The sequence below is a fragment of the Rhipicephalus microplus genome, chromosome X, assembly GCF_043290135.1.
Source record: "Rhipicephalus microplus isolate Deutch F79 chromosome X, USDA_Rmic, whole genome shotgun sequence".
Taxonomy (NCBI): domain Eukaryota; kingdom Metazoa; phylum Arthropoda; class Arachnida; order Ixodida; family Ixodidae; genus Rhipicephalus; species Rhipicephalus microplus.
In genome coordinates this window covers 104,609,264-104,631,099 of record NC_134710.1, presented here as the reverse complement: position 1 = coordinate 104,631,099, position 21,836 = coordinate 104,609,264, and the positions used below count along the sequence as shown (strand labels likewise).

Sequence of the window (21,836 nt, the reverse complement as noted above, 5' to 3'; positions counted from 1 at the left end):
CCCTAAAATAGGCTCTAAGGGTGCTTTTGTGTCCGAGAAGGGTGTAGGTGACGATTCATCAGATGGAATATGCAGCAAAAGAAGAACACATAATTATGATGCTCTTGAAACTTGATGTAAAAAAATCTGGTGGTGCTGACGAAATACCCAATGCCTTTCTCAAAAAGTACGCTGAATGGGTCGCCAAATATCTTTGCATTCTTTTTACAAAATCGTTGAAAGAAGGACAGCTGCCAATCGATTGGAGGACAGCCAAAGTGAAACCACTTCATAAAAAGGGTAAGAAAGATGAAATTAGTAATTATAGGCCAATATCACTATTGTCAACAGTTTGTAAGTTGCTCGAGCATATAGTTCATAATCATATTTCGGAATTTCTAACTGCTCATAATGCCCTATCCGAGTCTCAACATGGATTCAGAAGAGGCTACTCTACTTGTACCCAATTAGTTCAGACCGTTTACGATTTTGCATTGACAATTAATAATGGTGAGCAGACTGACGCGATTTTTATGGATTTTTCAAAGGCGTTTGATAAGGTTTCTCACAAAAAATTAATTTTCAAACTAGACAACATACTCAAAAACAAGCAGTTAACTAAATGGATTTTATCTTACCTTCATAGCCGTCAGCAATATGTTGTATTTAAAGATAAATGCTCTGAGAGGGTTTCTGTGGAATCTGGCGTCCCCCAGGGTTCGGTACTTGGACCACTTCTTTTTCTTTTATATATAAATGACATTGTGAATGACATACCCGTTAACATAAAACTCTATGCAGACGACTGCGTTATTTACTCCGAGGTAAAAAATTCTAATGACCAAATAAAGTTAAATGCCGCATTTCAAAAAGTTAAATCTTGGTGCGACAGTTGGCAGATGCCCATAAACTCTGAAAAAACCGTATTTATGCGCATTTCACACAAAAAAGAGCCCCTCTTGTTCCAATATTGCTGTAACAATATATACCTTGCTGAGGTGCAGTATTACAAGTATCTAGGGGTTTACATTACAAACAACTTGACGTGGAATAAACATATCGATTATGTTGCAGCTTGTGCTAACACAAGACTTTCATTTCTTAGGAGAGTTCTCAAGCACTCCACTCCCACTGTGCGCTTGCTGGCGTACAAATCAACAGTTCTACCCATTCTAGATTATGCAGTCGTTATATGGGATCCTTTTACGTTGACTAATAAAAAGAAGATTGAAAAAATACAAAGAAAGGCAGCCCGTTTTATATACAATAGTTATGGTCGCACATCTGTTAGTGCACTGCTAGCGAGAGCTAATCTTCCACCAATAACTGAAAGAAACCGAATTTCTCGTCTCAAATTTTTATATCAACTAATTAAGAAGCATTATAAGATAGACACTAGCAAATTATTGTCTTTCTCCTCTGGGTATCCGACAAGGCATCGCCATAACCTCTCCATTACGCCCTTTCAAACACGCAATAACTGCTTCACGTATTCATTTTTCCCGAGAACAGTCGGGGAATGGAACAACCTAACTAATGACGTTGTTTTACAGCCATCACTTGAAAAGTTTGCCTTGTGTTTAACTGCATAATATATATGTGTGCATATGTGTGTATGTATATGTATGTATATATGTGTATATATTTGAAATTGTGTAGAATTATCACCCGTGTTTTTTTCCAATCCTTGCGTATGTGACTCTGTTTCTGGAATATTTATTATCCTGTACATTTTGAATTGTATTTTGTCGCCATGGTTGATCATGTATTCGTGAATTTTGTATATCAGTTTTTCCCTTTTTTTGTAATTCCGAGAACTGTACTTTGCTTCCGTATTTTTGTTCTTGTTCACCTAGGAATATTTATGATTGTACTTCCCACCCTGCTATAATCCCTCATTTGGGATTGCAGTATCTACAAATAAATAAATAAATAATATTTGGAATTTTACGCCTCAAAAACCTCGATATGATTATGAGGGTCGTCGTAGTGAATTGCTCCAGAGATTTTGACCATTTGGTGTTCTTTAATGGGCGCTGATATCGCTAAGTGCACAGGCTTCTACCTTTTCGCCTCCATCTTAATTCGACTGCCACGGCCGGCATCGAACACGCGACCTTCGGATTGGTGGCCAAGCAGCGTAGCTACTGCACGAATATGTGGACCTTGCGTTAAATGACGGCCTAAGTGACTTAGAAGGTGTGAAGGTGCTCTCCGAACAAATCAGAATACCAGCAGAAGCAAATCACATTTCATCTATAATGGCAATGAACTGCAATCATGTTACAAAAGCTTTCCTTAGCGTTGGTTATAAGCTACAGGTTTGCTATGGATTATATACACGAACATAATGTTCGCCCGAGTATGGGTGTGTGTGTGTGAGCCTGCGCATGTGTTCGTGTGTAAGCGCGATTGTGCGTACACTCGTGCATGTGTGCGTGCGCGTGTATGTGCGAGTTGCGAGTCCGTGCTTGTGTTAAGCGTGCCTGTACACATGTGTACGCCCATGCATGCGTGCGTTTACGATCGCGTGTGTGTGTGGCCGTATGTGTGTATACGTGTATGTGTGTGCGCCTGTGAATAAGTATGCATGTGTATCAGCCCGTGCGCCCTCGAATTTCGTGTGTGTGTGTGCGGGGGGGGCGGGCACTGCTTCTTAGTGTTTAAGGTCCCACACCTGTTCAGACTGGGAGTCTATATGGGAGGTGGCTTAAGGAATGGCGGTGGTCAACGCACTGTACACGGACTATTCAGTACATGGAAAACAGCTGCACATTCTCGTACCAAATTGTGGCTTACGAACTTGCTGTGGTAGCTGATTAGGTACGCTGAGGCGCTTATACGCTCGAAAACGTGGGTTATGACCAATTCACACGGAAAGCTGTCAGGGCACTTATGCACAGCCATCGTTTATATTAACATTTCATAACAACGTGCCCTGCCTTTGCTACAGGTGCTTAGCTAGCTCATTGGGCAACCACATGGAATTATGTGCTGATCATGTAGTCAGCAAAAAGTTTGTTATAACAACCTCGGCACGTTTCGTGGTGCGTGACAAGCCTTCTAAACATCCGCGACTTTGGAATAATTTGTTTCAGCTTCGACTACGCATTCAGTGTTTGCGGCACTATACGCGGAAGTGCCAGACAGGGACAATGCGAAAAGAAATTCCTCTGAAAAAAGGTGTAGCGATGCTCTCCCGCTAATGCATTCGAGGACAAAATAATTATTGTTTCTGGCCATTCCAGGGTGCACTTTGTTTTTCGCAAGTTTTGCTTTACTATTTTTCGCCCACTGCAGTCGCATTTCGTGAAAACACTCAAAGAACCCGAGGCTGGTAAATAACCTGCGCCGCTGTGCGGCTGGGTGGAAGTAGAGCTGCCATTTACAAGGAGTCATTCTTGAAGCGCAATTGGATTGCCTTCCGCGTGGTGGTGGTAGTGGTTAGAAGGAAGAGGAAAAAAGGCACCTAATTTCTGTCTGCCTTCAGGCGACACGGCGCAGTGCCTTATAGGGGTGGGGGGAAGGAGAAATACAAAGAATAGAAGGAAAATAGACGAAGAAGTAGACAGGCAAGCGACGGAAAAAAGGAGATAGGAAAGTGGCGCATACGGCCGTCCGCCGTATGCGCCACAGCGTTTGCCTTTCGGCGCCGTCTTGGCGGGTTTCCCGCTCCTCCCCCCCCGCTCACCCCGGCCAGCGTTGCTCCCACAACGGCGGTGTAGATAAGCGAATAGTTGCGTCACCGAACACCTGCGCCGACAGCTGCCGCGCCACCGCCAGTGCCTCCTCCTTCTCTCTCTCAACGTTGCTCTCTCTGTCTAATCCGTCTTTCAAATGCGTTGCGTTGGTCTGGGGTCACTGTGTGAGTTCTAGCGAAGAAGCGCATTTCAATGGTGATCACGCATGACACCGTGTTCGAAGTGACGCTCGGATTAAGGAATATTCATGGAGCGGCGGACACGGACAACCTGGGCCTGTTAACGGTGAGTGCACTGTGTTCGTAGGTAGTAATCATGCAGCGCTAGCTGGGCGCCTGCAGCAGCTCTGCCTAAGTAGGCTGCCAGTCATTTACAACAGCATGCGTTCGCAGGCCTGTTGCAGATGCCCGATTAAACGTGTGACTTAACGAGTTCACACTGCTATGCGCGATGTTGTGTAAGTGCCTGCATCACTCATACAGTGAGCGATGTGATCACTTAACAAGGTCGCGATTAGTTGCTGATCGCACATTGTCTCTACACTGCTCAAAGTGATTGATATTGTTTTAAGATGCGCTTTAGGCTACATCGTAATAATATTTCTATTAATACTCAAATGTGCAACGTGCTTCTGTAGGTGTAAGCGTAAAAAAAAGAAAGAAAAAGAAAAAATTATGTACAGAGGCGCACTGTACGAAATGGCTTTTTTTTTGCTTAAAGATGGTATAGTTTGAGGTGATGATATGCCGCGATGCTCCCAGCACGTGCGCGTCGGACTTTTAAAATATTTAGGACACGTGTCACCAGCAACAGGGAAAGATCTAGTAGACTTTCAAAGGCGCATTGTTGTCGCCATCACCGTGCGTTGTTTTCCCTCGTTTCTGTTTGCTGTTTTCGTGCTTTGCTTTCATCTGCAATAAAGTTCGGCGTTATAACAGAATCGCGAGAGTATACGTGACTGTGGGAGCTATGTGCGGTAGCTCTAACATAAGCCATGACTGCTGCAACGTAGACGGCGTCCGCGCGCGTTGGTGTCGTTCGAGCGCTCCTACTTGCTTGATTGCGTTTTACTGAGTATTTAGGCACGGGTTACGTTTGTATATCCCGTGGTCAATATTCGCTAGTAGCGTGCCCCTGATTGCCATCAGAGGATAGGCTTGGTTGTCGAAATATGCCAGACGCTTTTTCTGAAAGCAAGCTTTGAAGAATATTTTTAAAAAAGAAATACTTTCATACGTGCTTGGCAGTGCCTATTGCAGGCCCGCCAGTCTTTTAAAGCTGGACGATCTATCACATCTTTTAAGAAATTACAATGAATTAAGATGATTGAATTATAGATGAAGAATTTGTGTGCTAGATTAGGTGCACAAAATACATGTTCGCAGCCCTATACGTCTAGAAAGCAGGCAAATAGGACGCACAGCGTCAAATTTGGATTATATGCCATGGACGGAGCTTCTTGTGAGGGTAGAAAGAACGAGAAAATTCTTCATTTTTGATGCCCTTATAGAGGCAGTCAGAATTGCACTGACTGCTGAATTGTCACAATTCCTCAAATTGTTATAGGTGTGATTGAAATCAGTAAATCTTTTACTTTGTTTGCAGACCTCTTCGCTAGTGCCACACCCAAGATCATTTGTTCTCATGTAAAAGAGAAAGCAGAGATGCCTTCACTGTTTGTACATGAAAAGGTAAGTTTCTTGTGCGTTTTGATTAATGCTACATGTTCTGGACGTTGTACTTTAAGAATTGTTTTTCACCCTGGCTCACTACCCTATAAGGAATTTGATTCTTTGGTGAGTTCAGGCTTTCGTAAGTGCCATTTTTGAGCTGTGGTCTTACACTTCACCTCAATTCGTGAATTTGCTGTATGCTGGAAAACTATGTTATCTTTATCATACGAAATTATTGCAATGTATGGGTTGTATGCTTCGAGTTCAGTGGAATGTCAATTGCACGCCATTTCAAAGGATACACACTACACATTCTTCATATATGGTGCTGCCGGAACAGCACGAACATCATTTTATGAGAAGTCATATTCGCTCTTATCACAAGACGAGAGCGTGCCGCTGATGTCCTGCGTAGTCTACCCCGGCCCCAGCCTAGAGCAAGCCTAGTTCCTGAACCTCCACATGGATGACCAAAAAATCATCCGTATTTGTAATGACGAAGAAGGAGTGACAGCACTGATGAGTTTTTTTTATTTTCAACATTGTCTACGGCCGAAAGGCCTTTAACAACTACCGTGATAGAGCGGCTTTTTCTCGGCGTGAGTTTGGATGTTATCAAAGAAGTTGTTCAGACAGTACGACGCTTAAAATTTTAGTGACACAAAGCGTGAACAACTTTTTCTAGTGTGGTCATGGTCAATGAACAAATATTGTTATTTGTGTAAGTTATTTTGCTTAAACATAGCTGGACCATTCCATGCCAAACGTCCCAGCCACTTTCGCGACCATCTGAAATGTATTTAAAAAAATGTGCTGACTTACTGCATAGAAAACAGTGAACTGCTAGAATATTTCAGCGCGAAAAAGAGTTTTCTTTATGTGGCTGGCTTCTGAACTTGCTGGCATAATGCTGTCTCTGTGTTGTTTGTGGAAAATTTCATTTGAAAACTACCGCCTATTTTTTCTAAAGCAAATTCGGTCTACATGTTAAGTAAATGTGCTTGTGTAAGGTATTTGAAGCTAAATAATATTATTGCAATTTTTGCCACATTCGCTTCCAAGAATCAAGCCGAAATCTGTTATGTTTGCATTTTTATTGCAATATTGCACTTTGTATGAATATCTGAGCAGTAAATACTTACTCCACAGAAAGTATATTTTGAGGAAAAAATATCTTTAGACCTTTCAAGCTGCTGAAATATACGAGAAAATATCACGAATTTCACAAAATCGTGATTTTTGTCCGTATTGAGATGCAATTTGCTGCATGTTGTGATACAATGAAAACTCATCATTATACCTAAAATGTAAAAAAAATTGAAATTCTTTCTATAATAAAGATCTTATCACAAAAAGGACAGGAAAGAGCGCTGTCAACTGAATTTTATTGAAGGAGCTACGAGCGTTTTTATACTGAGCACAAGAACAAGCTCATCTGCAACAACACATGTGTGACTATGACAAAATAATTTTAAACAAGAAAAGAATACTCTTTTTCGGAAAAGATAAGTGAAGGTGTACTGATGCATTGATCCTTGACCTTCCTGATAAAAAGTTGTAAAATCTCTCATTTTTTCTGCTTGCTTTTTTTTCAAAAACCGTGTTTTATGAAACCTAAGACTGCACTTACATTCTTTATGGTGTCTGGCCATGAGACTACTATAGCCCTTCTTAACATTTAAAGCATGCTGTGTCGCTCGATCATTGAAGCATTGCCCAGTTTGTCCTATGTTTAATTTCCACATGTTAGCGGTATCTCATACACATTAGATTGGCATTGAGTAAACCTATTCTAGTGACGAATGGTGCAAGATTGACTATTCCTGTTGCTGTAAGTACATGCACTTTTCGAAGCTTGCAAGGGGTGGAAAACAACAATGTCCTATCTGCTGGCTCTTTTCCTAAAATTGTGAGACACCTTATGTACGTAGTACCGTGTAACATGCAAATGTCATTGATCAGTCTGTTTTTCTTTTGGTTCTGTTTCCTCTTTTTCTGTGGGAGGGTTTCGCAAACGAGTGTGATGATGCTGTGGGGGTATTGCTGGCGCTATCAGCCCAGGAGGGCTAAGAATGTTCTGCCTTTTGATAGTGGGCATTCAAAATTAGTAAAAAGAGGAATTGACACCAAATGTATTCAGGCCACCCTTCAGAAGTCATGTTAGCACAAGGGTGAGGTCAGGCTTAAAAACCAGATTAAAAGACTAAAAAATTCTGGATATCCCAACAGAATCATCACACCGGTTTGCGAAACCCTCCTGCAGAAAGTAAAGCTAAAGAAGACAGGACCAACAAAAAAAATAATGACCAAAACCTTTGCATGTTATACCACATAACGTGTCTCACAATAAAAAAAATAGCCGGCAGATATGATATTAACGTGTTGCTTTCCATCCCTTGCAAGCTTTCAAAAAAGTGTGTACTAAATAGCAACAGGAATAGTCAATCTTGCACCATTCGTCACGAGAATAGGTTTACTTAATGTCAAGTTAAAGTTTGTACAAGTATTTTTTATCAGGAAGACCAATGATCAGTGCATCACTACACGTTCACTTATCCTTTCCTAGAGGGAGTATTCTTTTTTCAGTTAAGATTATTTTGTAGTGGTCACACGTGTCGTCGCGCATGAGCACTGTTCTTGTACTCCGTATAAAAGCGCTCGTAGCACATTCATTAAATTCAGTCGACAGTCGGTGCTCTTTCCTGTTCTTTCTGTCTCTTCCTGAAGTTGTCGCGTTGTGACTAGCACACAACCACGATGAACCAACTCGCCCAAATTAAACTCTTGTTACGTAACACGTAGACCAAGTTTCGTAAAGAAAGAAGGAGCGGTGCTTTTAAAATAATTTTTTTTTCACATACAACACCTAGATGGCATTCCAGGAAGTTCAGAAGGCAGCCACGTGACGAAATATTTTTCCTCTCCTAAATATTCCGGAAGTTCACTACTTCCAATGCAGCACGAGTTTTTCGAATACATTTGAGATGGTTACCGAAATGGCTGGGACATTTGGCATAATGTGACCCAGCTGTGTCATTAGCCATAATTATGCATTACCTCTTTTGTTTTTTGTGTGTCCTGACTAAGTTTTGTGTTCGTTTTTAGCTTATTCTGGGTCTGATCATTGTATTGGTTTTTTAAGTATTCGCTAAAGTTATATGTGCGAAAACCCATATATGTTTGCATGTACATCATTTCTCATAACCAATTGTTATACATCCAGGAATACAAAGCTTAAACCACTGTAATTGTATACATTTGAAAACACTATCGGTATATATTTTTGTGTGCTTCACTTCTTGGGAACGATTGTATACATGAAGGCGTATATAGTGAAATCATGGTGATTGTATATATTTGAAAGAATTATAAATATATATTTGCCTGTATTTCATTCCTATTAACCGATTGTGTACATGAAGGAGTAATAAACTGCAAACCACTGGGATCGTAGATACTTGAAAGAATTATAGGGATATATTAGCGTGTATTTCATTTGTAGTCTCTATGTACTTGAAGCAGTATACTAAACCGAAACCAGTGTAATTGTATGTTTCAAAGAATTGTCAATAAAGTGAAACTGAAAAAGTAGAATAAACATTTGAGGTGTTGCGTGTGTAGTGTACGTATACGTGAACATGTTACACATCTGGTGACAAAGTTGTGTGGCAGAAAAAAAATTTATAAATTTTATTCGCCTATTAAATAAATGCAATATGCAAGGACAGCAAGGCTTAGTTTTATGTAACGCGCATTATGCATATACTGTGATATATATAGATCCAGCAGAAGTTCATACACGATTGTACGTGTTTATATTTTTGCCCACACGCAATGAATGGAGCTCGACAGGTGGCGCACCATTGATAATCAGGACCACTTTCTTGAAGTAGTGTGTAATCAGTGCATGCTGATATCTATTAGTGCAGTCTGAAAAAATACTGGCACCCCTGCCATGGGCACTCAACACCCTTGTGCACCCTTCTCGCACCCTCTTCAGTGGGTGCTAAAAAAGTGAAGGACATTGAAGGCACCCTTCTTTAAGGGTGTGTTTGTAACACCCTACAGTTTTTTTACATGTACACCCTATTCTAAGGGTGCATGGAAAAGCACTCTTTTTGGAAGGTGCTGAATTAACACCCTTAGGGTGTCGTCCATAGGACAAGCTCTTTTACACTCTTCTGGGTGTAAAATTTTTTGCTGTGCATGCGCGTAGGTGGTTGTTGAAGCAGCTGCTGGTTTGGGCGCTGGTTTCCTACTGTGTCCTTTTTTTTCTACATTAGAAAGCCGATACTAAGTGTTTATTGGCGCTGGGGTCAGGTACTTCGAAACAGCGTGAACACAGCCATGAAAAAATAGAAAGTTACACAAAATCACACTTAAGATAAAATTGTAGAAGTCTTGAGTCAAACCACAAAAAAAATCGCATAAGCACGAAGCCTAGTTGCGCACCAAACAAGTGTTGGCTCAAACAAGAGCCCAGTAGTGACAACAATACCAGTGCTAAGACAAAATGGTGTTGAACTCTTTAGGAAATTGTCGCCGTATAACGTTACTCATGGGTAAAAGTCCAGTCGCACAAAACAGCACTTAGATCACATGTTGTGAGTTTGGGATGGAATAACTTAAATGCTAAGCATTTCCTTGCGTACTGTAGGCATTTTCAGCATCTATCTATCTATCTATCTATCTATCTATCTATCTATCTATCTATCTATCTATCTATCTATCTATCTATCTATCTATCTATCTATCTATCTATCTATCTATCTATCTATCTATCTATCTATCTATCTATCTATCTATCTATCTATCTATTGTTTGACGAATATGGCAGGTCATGTAATGAATGTCCCAATCCCGTCGCGTAGGTCGTCAAACGCTTTCCGCCACACGTATGGCACATACCCGCGGGCAGGTATGTCACTGGTATGCAGGTATGTGCCACGGGTGATTGACACTTAGTAGGCGCTTTCAGCTGACCGATTTTGCGCCCCATTCCCCGTTCCGCTCAAACGCTAAACTTTACCGGAGCGCAACGCGCGTTTTCAATTTTATCTAAGCGACGCCACCGGTGCATGACAGTTGTTGTAAATGAAAATATTTTTCTTTCTTTTCTTGCAGCAAGATAGAAAATTTGGCATTAAGAAAGTATGAATTCATTTACTGTTTAATGCATGATAATTCTTTTACTTTTTGTCACCTTCACTCAGAGCTGGAATACAATCGAACCCTTTGAAGCTGCCCAAACACGTTTCAAACGCCCCGACTTGAGGCAGCACGTTCGCCACATTGCCTTGGTGCAAAGAAATGTAAAGTGCTGTTTTGTGTAGGTGGAAGTGTGGCTGCTGTTAAAACTAAATTCTTAGTATTATTACATAAAATCGCTTACTATCAAAGATTCGCGAAGACCCTTTGATGAAAGTACTAAAGAAGCATCTCGCGACGCTTCTTCATGGTCCGAAGTGTCAGCTCTAGATGGTTTAGTGGAACTTCACCCCACATGCGCGGATTCTCGAAGGGATTGGCTGCGACGACTTCTCAGAGGAGGCAAATATTCTTGTGTGTCCTGAAGTGCCGTCGGTGCTTGCGTGTTTGCCGACCAATCATTGCTTTTCCCGAGCAGCGTGAACTCGCGGCACAAGAGGCTGCCATTTTTGTCGTTTCTCCTCTCATCACGTGAACTTTCTCTCGCTTTACGGTGGTCCGCTCACACGTTCAGTAAAGCAAGATCTAGGGAATTTAATGCTCCGCGCCTGACCGTCTAGCACATGCGAAGTGGCGCAACCACCGACTGGCTAAGCGGAGCGGGAAGCAAAATACGGTCAGCTGAAGGTGCCTAGCATCTATACCCAGGAACAGTGAAAGCACACACAGCTGACATCGGCTGCGTTGGTCCGACAAATATAGTGAATAAATGTCAGGGTCCCAACTGGAATCGAACTTCAGCATTCTGCACATCATCACAGAGCTATGTCGGGAACTACTTTTCAAATAGACCGTAATGTTCGTGAAATGTCAACTGCGTCTGTAGGGCTGGCTATCCAATTTTATATTCATTACATATGTACTCTTATGATATATGCGTCACGTCAGGTTTATGTAAAGCGTGTTTAGGCACGATCCGCTGCCTAATCTTTTTTCCTCGAACACATCCTTTTTCCTCGAACACAGGCCCGGATCGTGCCTAATAGGCACGATCCGGGCCTACAACATTTCCGCCTCCATCAGAAATGCAGCCGCCGCAGCCTGGATTCAATCCCGTGACCTGCGGGTCAGCAGTCGAGTACCTTAGCCACTAGACCACCGTGGCGGGGCCGTTATGCAACTGTAAACAACTGGTTATATAAAACATATGCGGCTGTATAACGTATGTCTGTGCGTGTAATTGTACATATCTTAAGCTCCACTTCGTAACGTGTCGCTCAATAAAAAAATTACAACAAATTCACCTTCCATCCACATGCATCGCATAACATCGATTCCCAAGGTATATGTGGGATCTGCCGAATTTTTCGAGTGCACTGGCACCTTTCGAAGTCACATGCACAGCGAAGTCCACTCGTAATCAACCTCAGTTGTTATTGCTTGTTGAAGCTGTTCGCAACTATACGTGACGACTGGAAGCTGATTGATTGACGCTTCTTACTGAACCTTTTGATCTAAGAGCGTGACTGCTGTGACCGTAAGATTGGAAAGGAAAAGCTTGAAAGAAGATAGAGCTCCGCCTTCAAAAGTAGAACATGATAGCGAAATCAGGGTCCGTGCACTTCGCCTTCTTATTTTCTTTTTTTAGCGCTACCACATGTCTCGAAAGGAAACTAACGTCTGTGCGCGTAACATTGGCCGTTTCTGTCCTACAATGCCAAGTGCAAGTAGAAGAACCCACTACGCCCTACTTCTTCCTTTGGTCAACGCCTCCTTTATTTTACCAATGCCAGCCAGATGCGCCCAATCCAGCTTTTCACCCCCCTCTCCTCAATCCCTTTTCTGCTCTCACCCATCAGCAAGCCTTTGCGTGTGCTCTGCTATCATGGGTCAGGGAGCCCCCTCGTGCAATGCCTCCCGACTAAAATCACACGAAGTAGTTGTTCGTTCAGTTGTGTACAGATCCGTTGGATGGCGTCTTGCATTCCTCGTGTTCACTATGGCTGTGTTCCAATATTCACCGTAGACGGTTAAATAGACAGCTAAATGGACGGCAGCCATCTTAAGTCCCATTCCAATTTACACGTAGCCGGCAATATAGACAGCTCCAAGAAGACCACATGGTAAACAAATATTGTAGGCTACTTTTCTGTCTAAACAAGATGGCGGCTCAGTGAATCACTCAGATAGATCAAATCTCGCCGGAATGGTCGTCTGCACACAAGCAGACGCTTTTCAAGACGCTCAATGTGAATAACGTTTATTTGTTTTTGGTTTTAACACGACATAAGCCAGAAAATACAACTGTTACGTTCATTTAATTTAGCTTTTAGGGGCGAAGCTCCTTAGGGCGTGGGCTGTGCGTCCCCTGTAGCCTGTATGTAGCCACCTCTAGTTTAGTTCTTGCAGTGTTCACTAGATGGCGGTACCGTCCCCTGTATGTAGCCACCTCTAGTTTAGTTCTTGCAGTGTTCACTAGATGGCGGTACCGTCTCCTGTATGTAGCCACCTCTCGTTTAGTTCTTGTAGTGTTTACTAGATGGTGGTACTTGTAGCTGATGATGAAAAGATGCAAGATGTTATAAACTAGAAAGCGGTACTTGTAGTTGATGAAAGACGCGAAATCTTATAAAATAGGAATGATGTCACATATGGCGCGTGTCATTGGTTGAAGGCAATCGTTCGATTTAGTGCGGCGACGTACGCTAGGGGGAGCGTTGTAATAAAATCCGTTCGCTGTTGGCGCGCGCTCGGAGTCGCCGGATGGATAAGGCTGCACAGCGGAGAGAGCGCAAGGCGGCAGCAGCGCGCGCTCGCAGACAGAATCTCGATGTGCGAGCGCGCGAGGCAGAAGCGCTCCGTGAAGCTGCGCGACGCCGCCGCCAAGATCCTGCCGAAACGGCTGAAGATCTCAGACTACCACTCACGAGTCAAAGCCGAAACGGAGAATATGCAGCCATCAAACTCTTTGACTCTGGAATCGTCCTCATGACCATGTACCTCGCACCCAACCTGTCGACCGGGAACATCAAGACATTCATAGACACTGCGTTACGAAATTATGAGAACAAATACAAGAATGGACCATTTGTACTACTTGGAGACTTTAACGTGGCTATCATAGACAATAATTGGCTTATCCAACATATGGCTTCTAGATATGCACTCAGACGTATATCGTTTGACCATATGAAACCTACCACGATCCGAGGAACATGCATAGACCTAGTATTTGCAAATTGCCCACTGCAACCCATACAGGAGCCACTCTCCCTTCATTTCACTTACCATAAAGCCGTCATAATGAAGGGACATCGCAAGCCATCCATCGTCTAAGAACAAATAAAAGTTGATTTGTGTATATACACACACAGCGTTTCTCACGTCTTTACATGATGATCGACTGGGCGAATTACACGGAAGATTCACAGTTTACCGATGAATCCCTCCGGAGCTTCGCCCATTCATCATCATTCACCCCGTGAATATGCCGTAATTTTTTCTTCTCGACGCAAGGTGGCGCATTGTCGCGTAAAAGCCATCCAGACGTGTTTCAATTCTCGGACAGCATGGGCTCGGTGCTGTCTTCTAAGCAGTTTACGTAGACTGTCTACGTGCTGTCTAAGAATTGGAACACATCATATATTGGCGGTCATGCTCGCTTTGTAAAATATATGGTATTTTGAGATAGCGTGTCGCCGTTCGTGGTGATATGCGGGCAACCAATGCGGAAGCGTCACCGCAACGCTACTACACGCGCCGCGCCGTGATGCAGCGACGGCGTTGCTTCGAGCCACAAACAAGGAGCACGACGGAACAAATCTGACAGGCGTATACGATGCTGTAGTGGGAGACAGGCCTATTGCAACTCCAGGGGAAAGCCCTCGGACGCACGTGTGACGTAATAAGCACGACCCCTCATGCAGCGTCGCATCACGACCATTCCCTGAACTAAGGCAGACCGGCGGCTCCTCCCGTTGATAAGCGCGCGTTCGGGCACTCGTTTTCTACTCTGTTCCTTTTTAAAATAAAGGAGGCGTTGCTTTGGCAAACCGCGCGTGGCCCACTACGCGTCCGTAAAGAAACACAAACCTACGCAGCTGCTCACTTTGCTGATGTTTTTGCTGCTGGTGATGATTAAATATGTCTGAGCGCTTTGTAAAAAATCTACCTTTGAACCCCTTGCTCATTATGCCATTGACAAGTATTGATGCTGGCGTGATATCACGCTTCTGCTAAGCGACATTACTTATGGTTTAAGAAGAGTCCTCGCATTACGCGACATTCATGTAGAGTTTTTGTTCTCTTTTTTTTTTCGAAAGCAGTTTCGAGCAAAGGCGTCGCTCTGTGGTAGCGCCTGTTTGTAACGCAGAACTGGGCTTATATCACACTCGCACCAAGCTTTTTTTATTAGTATTTTAGTTATTTCCATCTGTCTTGAGGTTTCGCTCAAAGAAAGCGCTGATTTTTCGCTTACAACTAACGACGCCAGTGGCAGCAGCAATATTTCTGCGAAATGATCTCTTGATCTCTGTAACGTTGAAATAAATGAGGTGTTAGTAGATTGGAATGACAATTTAAGCGCCAAGTAATACACGTGTTTCTTTTCCTACCGTCTTCAGTTCGTGACATACAAGGCGTTGATTCGTCTCGAATGCTAACATCAGAATCAGCATTACGTCGAACGGCCAGATTCATAGCGACGGGATGCGGTTGTGCCAAACAATTGCGGATAGCTGTCGGCATGCTAAAAGTACAAATGTAGCCTTTCAATCAGCGGGCAATGCACTGGAGGGGTGGGGGGGATATTTTTTAGCGTTGCTGCGACGTTTCTAAAGATCACCGTAGTTTAGCGAGCTCTTTTGTCTGAAGTAAATGTACTGGAATTCACATCTTCTCTCTTTGGTGAGAGAAAGCGGAAAAGTCCTCCTTTTAGGCTTTTTTTAGCATACATGGCACGACGTGCCCAGCATAGCTTAGCATGGCATACATAGTACATTCTTTAGTCAACTATTGCTAATTTAACTTCATTATGTGACGTATTGCTGCAGTGTCACAGACGAATGCAATTTTCATTTCGCCCGCGTGCCCAATCGTCCTAGTAAGAGCGCTTTTGTGTTGGGAAGACGACATCCGGCGGCTAACAACCCAGCGGCGGCGCCGCTGGGGCTTCCCTGTACAGAAAGGAACACACATGTGTTCGAGGAAAAAGAAATGACCTCGACAGGGGACGGGACGTCCCGAAAGAGTTTTGACTGCTTCGAAATCAGCAGTTGACATGCAACGAGCGAAAAGCGTGGTCGTTGGTGTCGCAAGGCTCGCGTATAGTGGCGAGAATGAAGTAACCCGCGCAAAGTATTGAGACGGCTGCGATTCCGGGCACCCTCGTCGTCTACTAAGCCGGTAAGATCTTCACCGGCACCCATCAAGTCCCCTAGGTGTATCAAGAGCTGGCCTGGTCCGTATGGAACTTTTTATTGTGACTTTTTTTCAACTGTTATTTTAATATAACCAGCTTTTCAATAATTGTAGTTGTGTGCACTGCAACGCACGTAGACACTCAGAAGCGCGAGATGGTTTTGCTTCGTAATTTATTTCTTTGTATCTCCTTTAGTTGCATCATATTATTTTATCAACATTCCGCGCATTTGTCTTTTGTCTGTACCTGTTGCAGTGTTCTTTCAGAACATAGTTTGTTTTGTAGCTGTCCCTATTTCATCGCGTATTAGTGTTCATATTTGTTATTTTTGTAATCTCCTGCATATCACCCTTGTTTTAATTAAATGCTTCTTTTTGTTTAACCAAATGTCTGTGTCTGATGTATGAGTGCACTGGTCAGGCTCATACATCACCACACGTACAACCCCACACGGGTCGTTCGACCTGCAAATAAGTTTGAGATGTACCACTTCGAGGCCTTTCAGGCGTCGCAGGCCGAAGCGTAAAGTGGAAGCCTGCGAGTCTGCCGCACGTCGGTGTTAGATCAGCGGGCCCTCACCAGAAGTGTGTGACATGCAGGTGACCACTTTTCTGATGAAACTAACATTCTGTACTCATCAATCAACGTGCGAAGTTTTTGGAAGCCTCACCAAAATTATAATTTTTGTATTCTCGGGAGTGTTGTAACCGACAACAATTTGCCCATGAATTTCGAGACTGAAAGTTGATTATTTTTATAAGGCAGAATACTACTGGCTGCAGAACGAAAAGATATGTTTATATACATAATAATGAGCATAATTAGGATAAATTACCGAAAAATTCAAAGATCAGCATTTTAACTTATGCGCATGCAATATAATATCACGAGCCTTGGAACAAAGTTGCGTTAGTGTGACTCCCTTTTCAACGGCTCACCATATTTGGCGACTAAAGCGGATCAAATTAGAAAGTTAACGTAATGGATGAACAGGGATTGATCGAGGGCTCTTTTTTTTGTTAAACAGAACCACACGAAGCAGTTGACCAAAAAGGAAGCAAACAGAAAAGAAGAAGGCAGGAAGGTTAACTAGAAAGACTTCCGATTGGCTAGGCTACTCTAGGGGATCACGTAAGGAAGCCATTTGACAAGGAAGCTAAAGAACATATAGGAAACATTACTTGTATGTTATCTGTAGTACAATGTGTTTTCTACGTAAATCGAAAGGAACGAAAGTAGGTGACTTACCGCAGCAGGGCCGTAGCCAGGGGGGGGGGGGGGAGGGGTTGAGGCCCTTCAAAGTTTTTCAGTTTTTGCTTGCGTATACATACCCACACGCCTGAACATACATAAGGTATGGCAGCATCCTATCCCCCCCCCCCCCCCCCCTAAATTCTGGCTGCACTTGGGTGCCGCATGTAGAGATGGAACCTGCACCCTTCGGGTAACGCGTACGATGCTTTAGCAATTGAATTGCTACGGCGATCGGTTTTTATTTAAGTTTGCGTAATCCTGCCAATGTTAGCCAGCGTCGCTAGCAGCCACGACTGTGAATATAGACAACGTTTTTTTCTTGCCAGCAGGTGCCAGCAGGTGTCAGCAGCTTATTACAAGCTAGAATCGGAGCAATAGAACCTCGTATGAAGGCATCACGTCTGCTGTAACGACACCCTCGGTATAAATAAACGAAAGGGGAGGAACCGGTCGACGGCTTGCTTTTCATGTAAAAACCCTTTATGAAACTAACACATGATGTAACACAAGATGTAGATGTTGGTTTCATTAGATTAAAATTAACTAAAAGAAAAAGCCGCGTATTAACAACGCACACTTTCGAATATACATAAAACCAGGATTTTATTCCGAGTGCGGGGGAATAATAAAATGCTAAAACTGGCGAAGATTTCATGAGTACCTAGCATATGAATATGAAAAAAAACTGCATAGCACAGAGCATGACATAAACGCAAACATTAGAATGACCAAGAACCATGAGCGACAATGATGCATTAAACGCTACCACTACACGATGTCTGCAAAAGCATGAAACACGTATGTCTGCAACAGGTCATAGCCCTATAGGAAGGCCGGTATTCGTAGAAATTGTTTTTCCGATAAAAAAAAAACGGCTGGTAATACCCGCCGCCATGATGATGTCACGTCATGGGCTCCAACTTGATGCCAGTGGTGGCGACGCCAACCAGGTGCCCCTGGCTCTACCGCTTTCCTGACGTCGTGTCACTTTGTTTTCGCAAGATCCACAGCTCTATCAGCATGCAGTCGTGCGATCCGGAGCACTGGATTCTCCAACTTCCACGCAAGAAAATGAGCGTACGTATGGCCCAGCATCTCGTATTCAAGTTTGTACAATCCTCTTAAAATGGCGGCTGTCGTACCGAAGACAAAGCCCTCCAAAGCCCTTTCAAAAGGGGAGTGCGGCTCTGGATCTTCCATCCCCAATATCATGTAGACAACGAGTAAGAATACGGCCGAGAGCGTTATCAACATGATTAAGAAAAGCAAGTGGCCCAGCACCATTCGCTTTACTTGCCAGTTGCTTTGGGAAATCCAGTGGAAAAATCTAAGCACATTGCAAGGTTGGGCCTCCATCGGGAAACGCTGACCGCAGAGTTCGCAGTAGTCCACTTTCTGTGCGTTAAGCCACAGTTCGAGGCAAGACACGTGGACGAAGCCGATGGTTCCAGCGCATCTGCAAAGGGACGCGAGCGCTTCTTCTTGGTCTCCTCCATGGCAGATCCGGCACACTGGTCCGTTGTTTCCATTCTCGCTGGAGCTACCGGTGGGCGTACCTTGCGAGACGTTATCCGCGGATTCACCTCGCAGTGCAGGGATTTGCAACGACGGGGCTCTGTCATCTGGGGACTGTGCCATGACGCCGTCACTGCACTTCAGACTCGCGTTCATAAATTGGGGCTCGTCGTTGACTTCAGATGACACTGAAGACCTGGTGCCAGAGGGCAAAGACGAGGGCACGGGGCAGCTCTCCTCTATTCCGGACACTGAAATATAATTAGAGTTACATCAGTGCTATGTGGCATTCACCTTATTCATGTGTTAGTATGGAAAGGCTAGCAGTGCATTGTGCTTACCTGATTGCACAGAATCCAGGTTTGTTTCCTCGCCGGAATTCTTGTACTGGTCATTGGACATAATTTTGTCCTGCTCTCAAAACGTATGTGAAAGCCTTGGCAAAGCAGCTAGCAGTTGTTTTCGTAGTGGTTTCTTCCTTTATTCTGCTGTACAGTGGGATGTCACCGCGAATAAAATGGCGTGGGAACCTGTGCCCCTTTATCACATTGCATGATTAAGAAGTAACCATCATCTGTTCCACGCATGTCAGAAATCTTAGGCTGATGTATATCCGAGAGCAAGGAAATATGTCAGCACTTTTCAACTGATAACTATCTTATGAATAAACTGAATCGGCGCCATAAGAAACTGTGATCCTTTATCAGACCGTTTTGCTACTATGTCAGTGCTCTATTTTGGCATGCCATCGTTAGATTTGTCATCGTGAGATTTGTGATTGGGTAAACAGAAAAAGAACAGCAACATTCCAAGCAAGAAGAGACGCACCACTGCTTCTGCACTGCTGTATATAATGCACAGGTGCCCGATAAAACAACGACTGAGTAACCTTATGATTGGATATCAAATCTATTTCTAGTGTATTATTTCGCCATTATTCCAGGCATCCAGGACAAATCACAACGCCGTTGTACAGCATTATCAACTCCAACAAGCGGGTTAGCTAAATAAGATGCAACTGATATGTGTAGGCCGTGTGGTGACCAAATGATATACACATGTCACTGCAGGTAAAATCTGGCGTCATCTGATTACTGATGAGCGGTGAATGCGAAAGCATGAACGTCCCATTGAGTGCCCAGAGCAGTAAACCGCATCAGCCTGTGAGGCTAACGCCACATGCCACCAACGCCCTGCGCGAGCAAAGACTTAGAAGGCAGAAACAGATGAAATTTGAAGGAAATCTGTGTGACATCCTCCACTTCTTTCCGGCTGCTCTTAACGTCAGAGGTTACGTCACATGTGTGTGGTGGAGACCTAGGCAGCTTTCACGAGGACGTTCTCACTCTCGCGCAGTAATCTGAGGAGCACTTCGAATAGATCGATTGATCGTGTTCAGATTTCGGTGCGCGTTAAAAAACCCCAGGTGATCGAAATTTCCGGAACCTTCCACTACGGCGTCTCTCACAATAATATGGTGGTATTGAGACGTTAAATCCCACTTATCAAATAATAAATTAGGCCAGGATCACACGCACCTTTCGCTCGTTCCTAAGTTAATCTTTGAAACATCTGGTGTGTGCCTTCTGCGTCAGTTTCTCGCATTCCTACCGCCTTACCGTTTAGCGGTTACGATAATCGGCTGCTGGCCTGAAGGCCACGGGTTTGGTCAAGGCTGTGCTGGTCGAATATGAATGGAGGTGAAATGCTGGACGACGGGGTACTGTGCGATGTCATTGTACGTTAGAGAACACCAGACGTCGAAATTTCTGGAGCCCTCAGCCTCGGTGCGCCCGGCCCTCACAATCATACCATGGTTTTGATACGTAAAGCCCCTGACAACAATATATTATATACCAGCTACCGTTTTAAAACATTGTGTTGGGTAGTAGGCATCCGTCTTTTTGGTCAGACCGGTACTCTTGCAAAAGGGTTGCAGTATGGCCGTACTGTTATCGCATTGGGGAAGAAAAAAAAACAAGGGCTAGGGCACACACATGTGCTAATTTCTACCACGCATGAATGTTTAGTGTTGCGCCATGAGAGTGGCCGTAATTTTCTGCGCTGGAATATTTGTGTGTGGCCGAGAAACTAACCCGAACTGTATGAAGGCAATCGAGGAAGTGTTCACGTAAAGCAGCAATGGTACGAAATGTATCGGACAAGCCACAGCCATAGATAGGCGTTCACGCAGGGTTGTTTGGTTTTGTAACCTTTGTTATTTTGCAAGTAACACATCAAATGTATTATATTCGATTGTAGGCAGAAATGTGCGAGATACAAGGTTAGGAATAGAGCTTGACTGTATAGCAGTAAAACATGGAAGTTGAAATCCACGTTTCTCTGGAAATGGCCTTAGCTTGTATTAGCGCGGCACATATGAAAAGGAAAAAGGGAAAGACGACAGAGACGTCAAGAAAGGCAAGCGCTAAACTTTCGCTTTTTCATTGTCATACGTGCCGCGCTAATACAAGCTAAGTTCATGAATAACCAACTCGTTCGAGCCACAACACTCTGGAAATGATGTTTGCGCAAGTGAGCTTCTGTTTTTGGGTTGCTCTTATGACGCGTAAGAAAGGCATTGACTGGGGGGGGGGGGGGGGGAGCGCAGTCAAGCTATGACGCCTACACCCCCTCTCTCTAATGCGGGAGCCTACATACGCCTAAACCCACAACAGTGCGTCACCTTATCGTCTGATTGACATATAGATTATTTAGCTATTGAAGTGTCTGCCCTCGAGCATGCGGAACTGCGTAAATCATTGCTGCACGCGTGCGTAAGAGTTCAATGCCTCGCTCGCAGAAAGAGCTCAACAGCAGCCATGCTTCCAAGGCTGTAGAGCGAAGAACACGTTCTGGCAATACTGCGGGCACGTGTTGCTTTTCTGGGCTCGAATGTTTCCGAGTCAAACCCTTGAACAGAAACAGCTAATAAGGAACGCGTGCTTCCAAGCCCGAAGCAACCAAAACGTTTTAGAGAAAACGTTAGAACTTCCACAACAAGGACGGAGGCACCCCGAAGATTTACGGACGCCGCGAGGGCCATAAATTTCTTTTTCTAGCAAAAAACATTTGATATCGGAGGCGCTAACACAGACGCCTGCGCGTGCTTGCTCGGCACAAAGAGGCGGCATTAAATGGGAGGAA

General features: G+C 43.8%; 1 protein-coding gene across 1 annotated transcript; it reads right to left on the bottom strand.

Moving 5' to 3' along the window:
* Positions 1–17,751: 17,751 nt before the first annotated feature.
* Positions 17,752–19,202, bottom strand: LOC119176774 (uncharacterized). Its single transcript, XM_037428130.2, has 2 exons — positions 19,031–19,202; positions 17,752–18,940 (listed from the first exon to the last, which is right to left on the bottom strand). Exons 1-2 carry the CDS (start codon positions 19,089–19,091, stop codon positions 18,159–18,161), a joined length of 843 nt encoding a protein of 280 aa, XP_037284027.2. The 5' UTR covers positions 19,092–19,202; the 3' UTR covers positions 17,752–18,158.
* Between the last annotated feature and the right edge of the window lie 2,634 nt (positions 19,203–21,836).

Coding starts and splice junctions, on each gene's coding strand:
- LOC119176774 (XM_037428130.2), bottom strand. CDS start 19,091: ATGTCCAATGACCAGTACAAGAATTCCGGCGAGGAAACAAACCTGGAT. Junction 18,941..19,030: donor CCTGGATTCTGTGCAATCAG/GTAAGCACAATG, acceptor ATTATATTTCAG/TGTCCGGAATAGAGGAGAGC.